The 12,215-nt window shown below is 34.8% G+C and overlaps 3 protein-coding genes across 3 annotated transcripts; 2 read left to right on the top strand and 1 right to left on the bottom strand.

Annotated features, from left to right (window-relative positions):
• Positions 1-173: 173 nt before the first annotated feature.
• LOC144842071 (C-type lectin mannose-binding isoform-like) lies at positions 174-1,778 on the bottom strand. The gene is made up of 2 exons (XM_078698431.1): positions 1,620-1,778; positions 174-1,246 (listed from the first exon to the last, which is right to left on the bottom strand). Exons 1-2 carry the CDS (start codon positions 1,628-1,630, stop codon positions 721-723), a joined length of 537 nt encoding a protein of 178 aa, XP_078554557.1. The 5' UTR covers positions 1,631-1,778; the 3' UTR covers positions 174-720.
• Positions 1,779-4,513: 2,735 nt separating this feature from the next.
• Positions 4,514-8,049, top strand: LOC144842063 (uncharacterized). Its single transcript, XM_078698418.1, has 9 exons — positions 4,514-4,709; positions 5,005-5,056; positions 5,237-5,299; positions 5,494-5,547; positions 5,787-5,882; positions 6,376-6,402; positions 6,848-7,297; positions 7,504-7,524; positions 7,839-8,049. Exons 1-9 carry the CDS (start codon positions 4,515-4,517, stop codon positions 8,021-8,023), a joined length of 1,143 nt encoding a protein of 380 aa, XP_078554544.1. The 5' UTR covers position 4,514; the 3' UTR covers positions 8,024-8,049.
• A 2,336-nt stretch (positions 8,050-10,385) lies between these two features.
• Positions 10,386-12,204, top strand: LOC144842469 (uncharacterized). The gene is made up of 6 exons (XM_078698914.1): positions 10,386-10,675; positions 10,846-10,869; positions 10,969-11,039; positions 11,414-11,531; positions 11,718-11,792; positions 12,112-12,204. Exons 1-6 carry the CDS (start codon positions 10,490-10,492, stop codon positions 12,202-12,204), a joined length of 567 nt encoding a protein of 188 aa, XP_078555040.1. The 5' UTR covers positions 10,386-10,489.
• Positions 12,205-12,215: the final 11 nt, after the last annotated feature.

Here is a 12,215-nt window from a genome sequence, read left to right as displayed (position 1 = left end):
TAACTCACGCAAAGAGTGACCAATAAGCGACAGTTTATCGTATAATCCATCGCATGTGATTGGTCATATTACGTTGCGCTTACGTACGTTCTTGCGTTGCGTCCTAGTGGGAACGAAGCTTTACGAACGATAACCGTAATACTAATAAACAACAACATAATAGAAACGCCATGTCATTTGAAGTGACTTTATTTCAACAGAGATGTATATTTAATTCACATACAATTAAATGATAACTAAAGTTAAATAAAATCATCTCCTTCCAAAGACATCAATGAATTTCATATTAACTGTTATTATTATTGTTAATTAGTATTACTGTTTAGGTGGCGCGTCGAGCCAAAAGCTATACTGGGTTTGAGTGTGTTTAGGTGGCGCGTCGAGCCAAAAGCTATACTGGGATTGAGTGTTTAGGTGGCGCGTCGAGCCATAAGCTATACTGGGATTAAGTGTTTAGGCGGCGCGTCGAGCAAAAAGGTATACTGGGATTGAGTGTTTAGGTGGCGCGTCGAGCCATAAGCTATACTGGGATTCAGTGTTTAGGCGGCGCGTCGAGCCAAAAGGTATACTACTGGGACTGAGTGTTTAGGTGACGCGTCGAGCCATAAGCTATACTGGGACTGAGTGTTTAGGTGGTCTAGCTACAATGTGTAAAAACTATGTACAATTTAAGAAGCAAACAAGGGAGAACTAAGAAAGCAATGTCCAATTGCATACAATTTATCTACAGTAATTTCGGCTTTGAGGCAGTTCACACACAAAGAACAACAATTTGTCACAGCGCCAGTTGTTCCAAGTTAGGCTATTTCCATTTCGTGGCCAAGTATGGACGCAGTGTTCCACTTGCAAGGAATTTGGTTCAGATGGGGCCCATTCTGTATACACCGCTTCTTCGCTGGTATCACTCCATACCCAACTAGATACATCGTCATTGTTGCTCAAGCCAATCCAGTAGTAAACCGGTACACTTACAGGCGTAGTGGTCCGTCCATTAGTAGCCGAATCCCAGAGTTCTGCAACAAACCGATTTTCAACAGAGCTTCTGATAGAAACCAAGTGACCCATTTCGAACTCATTGAAGTACTTGTTACAACTTTCCTCTGCGTCACTCCAGTTCAATAAGTTTCCAAAGATACGATAACAGCTATCTTGGAATGGAACCCAAAAGGTTGGACAAACAGTTTTTGCTTCCACGCCATACTTCATTTGTGTGACAGCAAATGTGCCCACTAACAAGCTCACAACTCTGTCGAAGTAAAAACATGTTTGATTGAAAAATATATACTAACTATGTACCATAACATAAAAACAGTAACTAGAGGTTACTAAGGACAAATCGATAAATATATCTTTTGTTTTAAACAGAAAACGAATAGAAAAGTGTTCATGCTAAAACTATAGTATAAATAGCTTCTACGTTAGTAATAATAATAATAATAATCAACAAATAAGAATGTTATTTGACGAATTAATATTGGATCCAATCCATTTTTACACTCGATTCACACTAGTATATATAACTTTACAATCATTAATTCATGTGTAACAGATCAAACTGTACTTCAGAACTTATTCTACATAATTAATACACCAAGTATTAACATTAACAAGATACTTACTTAAGCTGCATAGTGATTAAAGAAACTGATTTCCAATATTCAGACTTATGTGATCTTGATAAGAGAACCAATGTTCCAATTGTGATATTTTTAAACAAGTTTTCCCTTTTATGTCAGAACCTGTGGTAGGTGTTTTGTTTTGAAACCACCAATAGAAATACATATTAATGTAACGAAACATTCAAATACTGACGTGGCCTATAAATCAGTTTAGGAAAAAGTTGTTTACCAAGAATGTGTATGAATTATAAGGTCCCTTGATATTACCGAATGTCATATAACCTAAATAAAACATTCAAATGTCTATGTTGTCTCATATATTTCCAATGTTTACGTCAGGTTTAATTTATGTGAGTGGCTTTAAACAAAACAATTCACAAAGAGTCGGTAAACTTTCCTGGGGTTCAGAAGTTCTAATTGTTTGCCGTTCGATTCAGTTCAGATTCAAAATCTTATTTTATATGTTTGTTCTTACTATTGGTCCAACAATGAAGTAAACGCAACCCAAGTTTTGACCAATCACGACGCGATAAATCATCCGAACTGTCGCTTGTGATTGAGTCCAAGCTTTAGTGTTTTCTATAGTCAATGCAAATTGCATGCCACCTAATTATTAGGAAGGTGTAGTAGACATGCAACATATTGCATTTCAGAACCTGTACGTCAGGGTCAAGTATAATTCTATTTCATTCTATCCAAACAAGATTCTTACCATTCAATCGATTCCAAATCATTATCGCAATAATCTTATCCCTACAATTACGGATGTGAACATGATAACAGAGTATTGACATTGAGTTTAGAATTCATTAATTATTTACTTGAGTCATTATGCCAAAATGTATTGGTAATGATTTTATAAATGGCAAGATTTTCTATTACAAAAATCAATAATTTAGACACAGTTAAATACAGAAAAATGTGCAAAGCTTCATATCGATCAATAAGGAAATCGATAAGTAAACTAAAGTGTCATGAACGATGACAATCTGATAAAAGCTTATAAAATTGAAGCCTACATGTTTCTAACGAGGTTGGCATAACGGTCTCCAATCAAAGCACTTTCTTAAGCTTGGTTCCCACTAGAACGTAACGCAAGGACGTAAACGCAACGCAAGCGTTTTAACCAATGACAAGCGAAGTTATAGACAGTTAACAATCACAAGCGAATAAGCCATCGCTTGTGATTGGTCAATTCACTTGCGTTGCGTTACGTCCTTGCGTTGCGTCGCTAGTGGGAACCACGCTTTACTTGCGACGCAACGTAATGCAATCTACGCAACGTAAGAAAATGCCCTTTTAATAATTGTGTTTGCCCCCGCCTGCGTGAAATCAAACCTACGATGTTTGCAGCACTGTTGCGTCGTCGGTTCCCACTTGTGATTGCGCAATACAGCACTTTGTGTCGATACGTCGCTGCGTTGCGTCACGTTCCGTCGCTAGTGTGAACCAAGCTTTAGACGCAACGAGAAGACTAAACACAACAAGTAAATTGACCAATCACAAGTGACCGTTGGTCAAATTAATAGCTATATGGTGCGAATACTATACGTCATTGCTTGTTTCTATTACTCCGAAACTTACCCACAAACAGAGTACTGGTCATCTTAACGTTTATATTACTCCGAAATGTACCCACATACATAAAACACATCCTTCCTTAAAAGTAGTACTTGTACAAATTACTTGTGTTGTATATAAACTATAATTTACTACTTTGAAGTTGCTTTAATCCTCTAATAGTTTTTAAGACAAGAGACAAGACAAGACTTAATGAACAATGGGAAACAAAGTGTTTTTAAAACTAACTTATAGCACAAAATTCGACAAACCTTGAATTGTCGACATGTTTCACTACCGGACACACTATTCAGTGGGAACATTGAATTTTGTTCAATTTTGTGCTGTAACTTTATTTTAAAAAACACTTTATATTTTATGTATGAACTTTAATTCGAATGGGAAACATGTCACAATACATCGTATTAAGGAAAAAATCATGAAGGAAAATGGTTGTCACTACATGATAAAAGGAGAGTTAAACAGAAGCATAAATCTGTGCATGGGAGAATACGTCAGGCACTAAAATAAAAAACCAAGACTTAATGAATATATTTACAAATTAATTTATGTCGACTAAAAGAATCACAAACTCTGACTGACATGTAGTCAGGTTGAGTATACCAAAAACACAATGATAGGTTCTGTACTTTCATAGTAGGTTTCCTTAACAATTCCTGGAAGAGTACCAGTATCATAGGATGTTTTCCTCATTTAGTGGTTTTGATATATTCTCTTCCTTTCCGTTAATATTCATATAAAGTACCGTGTATTAGGAATCTTGCTAGAATAGACGAGAAGATACTGGTGTACTACACTGTTTGGAAAATAACAAGGTAAGTTAGGCCTACGTTAGTTAGAGAATATCTATCCAAAAGGATTATTAAATTACTGAAAGCGGCTACTGGATCTTCGTTTCCGTCAATATTGATATACCGTACCGTGTATCGGGAATCTTGGTACTACTACATGGTAATTGGTTGGCAAATAACAAGGTAAGCTAGGCCTACCATAGTTAGAGAATAATTTATCCAAAAGGATTATTTTTAATAATGGTTATTCATTCATAAGGCGCAAAAATGTGTGTCTGGGGTTTTAGATACATTTGACGTTTATTATATCTTTCTAAAGTGAAATTATTATTTTTGTTCTATTTTTTTAAATAACTTTATTAAAATTGCTACGGAAGTTAATAGATTCAAATATTAAAACTACAAAACTTGCCTATTCAAAGTCTGATTTATTAATCTTCATTTTCATTGTATTTGGGGATAATACATCTTTAATTTGTGATTTTCAAATTTTGTGAACATGTTGATATTTTCTTAAAGTAGGATGTCAACAGAGAAAGAGTACGGGATTCTTGGTGAAACAACCAATCGTAATGTTTCGTCGTCGTCACGTGGACAGCTATTGTTCAACGTCATCATTTCTATTGTTGTTGCTGTGATTCTCTTCAACCAAGGATACTTGTTTCTCGAAATGAAATCAAAGATTCATATGTATGAAGAGAAAATAAGTAATCTTCCGGTGAGTATCATTCCATCTTATTTGTATCGTTGCTGTAACGCAACCAACGAGGCGACAGCGCTTGACGCGTGCGTAAAAATCTTAATAATGGTACGGGCTTTGTACGCGCGCGTCAATTGATAGCTTCATATATACCTTTCTGTAAAGTACCAACACTGTAAGGAAATCATAATCAAAAAGCGATACAAATTTGATTGCATTCTACCGGTTTGTGTCATACAAACATTGAGCTATATATAAAACAGTATACTATACTTCAAAGGTAAAAAAAACAAACAAATGTATTTCCTTTTAGACTCAACAGCACATCGTGAAACGTAACACCGACAATGAAAAGTGCGTAGTATGTAAGTATAAATGAAATACGAGAATACTGAATATTAACGTAGTATTTATAATATTCATTTGTGTGTATTTTGAATATTTCAAATTGGGCCAATTATAATAATAAGTATCTGGGTGGAGGAGGCATAATAAACTAGGCCTATTTCGGTATATTTTTCTGTATCAACATTTACTTATTTCAGGCCCTGAAGGACCACCAGGCCCAAAAGGCCAGAAGGGTAACAACCCAATTCCGGCAGCTCCAGGTGAGGAAAGGGATTATTTGGGGTAAAGTATAGCAATAATAATAATAATGTGCGAATGTTGAAAGTTTGTGCGATTCGATAACGGGAATTGTATATAGCTAATTGGTTGTTGGGAGGTATTTATGACGACGGAGTGTAGTGGTGATGTCATGACGTCACACAATAGTAACAATAATAACGTTTAAACATTTCAGGTGTACCTGGTATTCCCGGACAACATGGTGTGATGGGCAGCAAAGGAGAAAAGGGTAGGTAGATATGCGTAATAAATTATCATGACTTCAACATATTATTTGTTTACATTACTTAGTAGTCATTACACATCTAGATTAAACGAACAAATTAATTGAATTGGTCAACATATATTTTTGATATATAAAATGTTCTACAAATATTGATAAATAATATATTATATTCTTTATTAATATTTGTAGATTTTATTTTATTACACTACAAAGAAAATCATTTTTTAACATTTATTTAAAAGGTAATATGGGTAATAAAGGTGAGACGGGATTGTTTGGTCCTCCTGGAATTAAAGGCGAAGTTGGTGTAGGCAAGCCGGGGAAAAGGGGCAAACGTGGTAAGTAAGAAGTACAGAAAAGAAACAGACAAGAAAATGTATAATCACATTTCAGAAAAAACATTTAGGATATGTTCAATAATTAATTAATAACCGAATGAATTAATTGTCAGTGAGAGGAAATTTGTCGCATCTTTCCCTAAAACCGAAACTTTTAAGAAGAGCTTTATCTATAGAGTACCAACATACCTGAATATACTACCCTCCAAACTAAGAAATGCGGTAACAATAAACAAAAGTCTCCTCTAAAAAACATATTTAATTCCAAAAGAAAAACCTCAACATTTTGTATAGTATTGTAACCTATATTTTTGTATTTAGGCCTATGTATATATTTTTTTAAACATAGTTCATCCGTTTTTCTTTTTCCATATATGTTTTTTTATAATGTTTTTATGATGGCCCTTTGATTGTCAGCATAACCTGTTGAGGGTCATCCTCACTAAATAAGGTTTAATAAAAAAAAAATTAACATAATGTATTTTCGCTATAGGTCTAAAGGGCCCGAAAGGGGACCAAGGTAAGTGATTACTTTCACTCTGTTGTTTTTATAAGATTATACTATAGTACTTGAACGATTTATTTATTTTGTAATAGGATTATAATCCATACTTCTTTATTATGGCATAGGGCTATTCATTAAAAATGTGCTTAATCCTAATGCGTTGGCATATGTTATTGCTTGGCGTTCCATACGACGACAGTTATTTATTTTTCTATTTTATTTTATTTAAAACATATTTAGACAGGATAAAAACATATAGATATTGCACCTGTTTTACATATTATGGTCCTGTTATTGCAATTATGCAAACACGTTTTTTAAATTCTTAATTCTGGCGCCAAATTGTATCAGACGACGAACCACTGAAACTTAGTGCTTCAAAATCAGTCAATTGCGCATTGCGTCGGGCTTAATTCTAAGCCTGGTTTTTTTATTGACCATAATTGGTACAATTTATTAGGAACTGCCGGAGATAATGGGCAACCAGGACCACCAGGGTCCAAGGGATCAACAGGACCAATGGGACCACAAGGACCACTAGGACCAAGAGGATTAAAAGGAGCACGAGGGGCACAAGGATCACCAGGACCAAATGGGACAGGCGGAGCACAAGGAACACCAGGACCAAAGGGTTCAGGAGGAGCTCAAGGACCAAAGGGGGCAGAAGGAGCTCGCGGAGCACAAGGACCAACCGGACAACCAGGACCAAAAGGATCAGAAGGAGCTCTGGGAGCAAAAGGACCACCAGGACCAAAGGGTTCAGGAGGAACTCGAGGGGAACAAGGGCCACAAGGGACACCAGGACCAAGGGGAACAGCGGGAGCTAGAGGAGCACAAGGACCACCAGGATCAAAAGGATCAGGAGGAGCTCGAGGACCGAAAGGATCACAGGGATCACGAGGACCAAAGGGTAAATGCTACTATAAAATGTATTTGAATGTCCGAGTGGTCTTGTAGTATATGCTATAGATTAAAAGTCACTGTTTGTATTTATTTTAGTGTTTTGCCGCCATTTGGACTAAATAATTTGCTTGGGAGGTTTCTCAACACTTAGTTCCGATAGTGTCATACACTACTTTATATTAGTAAATAATTCATTTTATTCCTTATTCACAGGACAGAAGGGACCAGCTCCAGGTAATTTGTATTTATTATATAAAATCCGTCAGTATAATCACTAAAATTTGTCGGCGAGGGGTGGGGGGGGATTCGATCTAATTTTTCGTAAACGGATAAACAATTTGGCACACATGGCGTATCAAAATAAACTGATGTCGTTACGTTGAATTATCTTATTTTACTAGTTCGTTCGTTCGTTCATTCGGCGTCATTCGGATTCCATGTATAACATGTATACTCTGACTAATCAGAGTATATAATATAAGCTAGTGAATGAATGTGTGATACAGTATTTTAAAATACTTTTGAAATAACATTATTGTTTGATTTAGGTCCCTGTCATCCCAATCCATGTAAGCATGGTGGTACATGTAGTAGGCGTGGTTCTACTTATCAATGTAGTTGCACAGGCTGTTTTACAGGAACAACATGCAGCAGTAAGTATGAGACATTGTTCATTAAAAAGGCTTTGGTTTGCCTATGCGCGCGGCGTTTCATAACACTTTGCAACTTTTAAACAAATAAAAAGACTAGATTTTGATTTTGGTCACGTCCAAGGAGGCCTTTTTTGGTCAAAAATTCTTTCTTTCTTCTCCACACACCTTTTTTTTGTAGAATGTAGAATTTTAGTATATCCGATTAAAAATAAAACTTGGAACAAACAAAAGATAGGCCTATATAATCAATCTTTAATATTTGATTTCTTTTTATTTCACAGGCCATGCAGATGTAAGTGGTTCGGGTTGCTTGGAAGCTTGGATGATTGGAAAATAAAACGAATCCATGTTAATAAAATTGATTCCAATTTTCTTAGTAATCTAACTTTCTAGCTAGAATAAATATTAATATACAAATTTGTATGATGTTTGACTTTCGTATTACACCCGATTCTATGGCTGTCACGAGACTCTCTGTTAAAGTCTACCAGATACATATCTGACTGTATTAGCATAACCATAAAATACAAAATATTTTATACAGCCCCATTAATTTCTTTCTCTATTATTACAGTTTCGTTCTCCAATGTTCACATATAGCTTAACTAATTTATTCTTTTTATATTAAATAAAATGCTAGGTCAAAACCAATTGTGACTAAAAGCAACAAAGAATAAGCCGGTGAAAATTCCGGCAGCCGTTTATAAAAAAAAATAAATTTTAGAACAATACAGTATATATTATTTGTGTCTTGTGTGGTAGAAACACCATTATTTGCAAGGATGTAAGCACAACGCAAGTATTTTGACCAATCACGACGCGTGTTGTTTGGGATTGCGTTGCGACACGCTTTAGTGTGCGAATATTATAATACGTCATTGCTTGTGTCTATTACTCTGAAATGTACCCACAAACAATGTACTGGTCATCTTAACGTTTATATTACTCCGAAATGTACCCACATACATAAACCACATCCTTCCTTAAAAGTAGTACTTTAAACAAATTACTTGTGTTGTGTATAAACTATAGGAGGTTTACATTAAATTTGCTTTAACCCTCTAATAGTTTTTAAGCGTCAGAACAATGGGAAACATGAAGTATATAACAAACCTACAGCACAAAATTCGACAAACCTTAAATTGTCGACATGTTTCACGTGTCTTCGTCAGAAGAACATTTGTTCACTACCGGATTGATTGGAACAATTGGATTTTGTTCAATTTTGTGCTGTAAGTTTATTTAAAAAAACACTTTATATTTTATACCAGCACGTATGAACTTTCATTCGAATGTCACAATACATCGTATTAAGGAAAAAGCATGAAGGAAAATGGTTGTCACTACATGATAACAGGAGAGTTAAACAGAAGCATGAATCAGTGCCAACGATAGTAAGTTAGGTACTTTCAATGTAGGTTTCTTTAACAATTTCTGGAAGAATAAGTATCATAGGACGTTGAATGCAGGTAAAAAGTACTTTTCCTCATTTAGTGGATTTGATTATTCTCTTCGTTTCCGTCAATATTGATATAAAGTACCGTGCATCAGGAAACTTGCTAGACTAGATAGATGAGAATACTGGTACTGGTGTACTACACTGTTTAGAAAATAACAAGGTAAGTTAGGCCTACCTTAGTTAGAGAATATCTATCCAAAATAGGATACTATTTTCCAACTTTTTTTTGTTGTGAAAAACATAATTTCTACTGCTAAACATTGTTTTGTAAGTCTTCTGGTAACATTTATTTTGTAGTGTTTTCTATTTACAATACAATTAAGTGCAATGCTATAGACTACTAAATTCAACCTTTGATAGGTGCTGTAGCAGGGTCAGTGTGATTTTCTATTCAAACACAATTCTTTACCATTAATTGTCAATCGATTTCACACTTTTATCGCAATAATCTTAGCCCTATACTAATTAGCAATGACAAAATGTCGACAGATTATTGACCTTGAGTATTGACCTTTAGACCTAATTAATTATTTATTTCAAGTATTTGTTCAAACGTATTGGTAATGTTTTTATTGATGACAAGATTTCAACAATCAATATTACAAACACAGTACAAAAACAATTGTGCAAAGCTTACTATCGACCAATCAAAGCAAATCTTAATATCGACCAATCAAAGCAAAGCTTACTATCGACCAATCAGATAAATCGATAGCATAGAATAGTCACAATCTGATACGAACATAAAAAACGAGACCTAACATAAGCTTCTAACGGGGTTGGCATAAAAGTCTACGAAGCACTTGTACAATTTACAATATGGATGGTTGTAATTTTCTAGAGACATAATGATCCTAAAGCGTGCGTGGTTCTCACTAGAACGCAACACAACAACGTATTGACGCAAAGTGCTATATTGCGTAATCACAAGTGAGAACCGAAGACGCAACAGTGCTGCAAATATCGCAGATTTGATTTCACGCAGGCGGGGGAAAACACAATTGTTGGAAGGGCATTTTCTTACGTTGCGTAGATTGCGTTACGTTGCGCCGCTAGTGTGAACCACGCTTGAGAGGTTGACAGAAATATGGCCAGTATCGCTAGAACATCAACTGTTTTCCCGTCTCATTTTCAAAAATGCAAAACTATGCCTTCAACACGGGCAACATATTTGGAGGAGCGACGTCGTTACAGTGCTGATAATGTGACGCTAGATGCTTTGAGGAATGTTAGAAAATCACGTCAAACACGACGGCAACATACCGTTCAACAGGTTCGTGACTTTGGGCTTATATTTATCAATTCAATGCACACTAGAAAGTTTTTATTTGTGCATATTGTAGACATTATGCATTGCTGTAATTTTATTTGTATGGTAACAAATAATCAGCCTTTTACAGTAATTTACAATCATAAGTTTCTCAAATTATATTTTTGTTTCAGATCTCCACAAGAGCTAATGAAACGGTAAGAAAATATTGTACGTTCCTCTATAGCGTGAAAATGACGTCATCATACGTGTTTGTTTTTTGTTTTTTTAACGATTTTATTTCTTTATAATTCAAGCCATATAACAAGTTTAGACGAGTTTCCAAAACAGTTCGTGTTATTGCTGCCATTTGTATCGCATTGAAAAGGTACGCATGACCGTAATGTACTGAAGAAACAAATATAATGATAGACGGAAGACAAGCTGAATACATTTACACAAAATGCACAAGTAAACTTTCCAAAATGACCCCACAATAAAAACAACAGTGTTTTTGTATCATTTTCATGTTTATTTATGGAAGATCTATCAAAATACAAATTCAGTCAGTTTACTAAAATTGTCGGATTAGTCCATTATTATAAAAGGGGTGCTAAAGGAATTGTTATCGTAAAATAGTCTCCCTCGGGATATTACAGGTTTATCCAGGTAAGGTAGCACGAAAACGACTATGTAAATTTTTTAACTAATCAATCAGAATGTATTTATGAGAATGAATTATTATTGAATACTTATTTACAGCTATGTGAAACTTGATGAAACAAAACTGTGGTCGTTAGTAGAGATGGATCTTTTCATAAGAGCTGATATAGAGGATTCCTTGGCATTTGACCGATGTATGTTGTCTAATTTACGACTTGTAAGTAAAACTATTAGAGTAAGAATGTTTTTAGTAATAGACTGTAAAGAAGAAATTGTAAACACTATTTAAAAAAGGTTTACCGGTATTTAACAGGACATAACAACTTACACACTTTCTCTAAATAAAATGTACAATTTTCTTCCGAACATAGTCATACTGTACCGTCTTTCTTATACATTTCAGAATAGAGGATCAGAAAAACTTAAACTGATATTAACGAAGAAACCAGAAAGAAGACAACAAGAAGAGTTAGAAACGGTAAACAATAATATTATAATGTTGTAGATGAAATAGCATTCCAGTACATTACATTATTGGATAACAACACATGCTGGATTTATTTAATTCATTATTTGCCAGGAATATTTCATTATTATTTTCATTTCACTTGGCTAACACTGGTGAAAATGTTCCCAAAAGGTATTGTTCTGATTATGTCGTCTTACAATAAATCGAATGATTTACAATAGGCCTAACAATAAATCATGTTGTTTACGCTGAAAAGTTTACTGAATCTGAATGTTTTTCTGTACCAGGTTTTTTTCTAAATCTTTTTATTTATTACATTCCTCTCCAGGTTATAGCCTTACTAAGAAGCAATAAAACCTTTGGAAACTATTCAAAAGAAACTCAACTGTCACTAGCTAAAGTTATGCATTTCGTTACGTAAGTTTCTGCTGG

The sequence above is a fragment of the Antedon bifida genome, chromosome 5, assembly GCF_963402885.1.
Source record: "Antedon bifida chromosome 5, ecAntBifi1.1, whole genome shotgun sequence".
In the NCBI taxonomy this organism is placed as follows: Eukaryota; Metazoa; Echinodermata; class Crinoidea; order Comatulida; family Antedonidae; genus Antedon; species Antedon bifida.
This window is presented reverse-complemented; position numbering and strand designations above follow the sequence as displayed.

Excerpts from the sequence above, each read along its gene's own strand:
- LOC144842063 (XM_078698418.1), top strand. The coding sequence starts at position 4,515 with ATGTCAACAGAGAAAGAGTACGGGATTCTTGGTGAAACAACCAATCGT. Across the intron at positions 5,300-5,493 it reads CCCAATTCCGGCAGCTCCAG|GTGTACCTGGTATTCCCGGA; the intron begins GTGAGGAAAGGG and ends TAAACATTTCAG. Across the intron at positions 5,883-6,375 it reads GGGGAAAAGGGGCAAACGTG|GTCTAAAGGGCCCGAAAGGG; the intron begins GTAAGTAAGAAG and ends TTTTCGCTATAG.
- LOC144842469 (XM_078698914.1), top strand. The coding sequence starts at position 10,490 with ATGGCCAGTATCGCTAGAACATCAACTGTTTTCCCGTCTCATTTTCAA. Across the intron at positions 11,040-11,413 it reads ATTTGTATCGCATTGAAAAG|CTATGTGAAACTTGATGAAA; the intron begins GTACGCATGACC and ends ACTTATTTACAG. Across the intron at positions 11,532-11,717 it reads TGTTGTCTAATTTACGACTT|AATAGAGGATCAGAAAAACT; the intron begins GTAAGTAAAACT and ends TATACATTTCAG.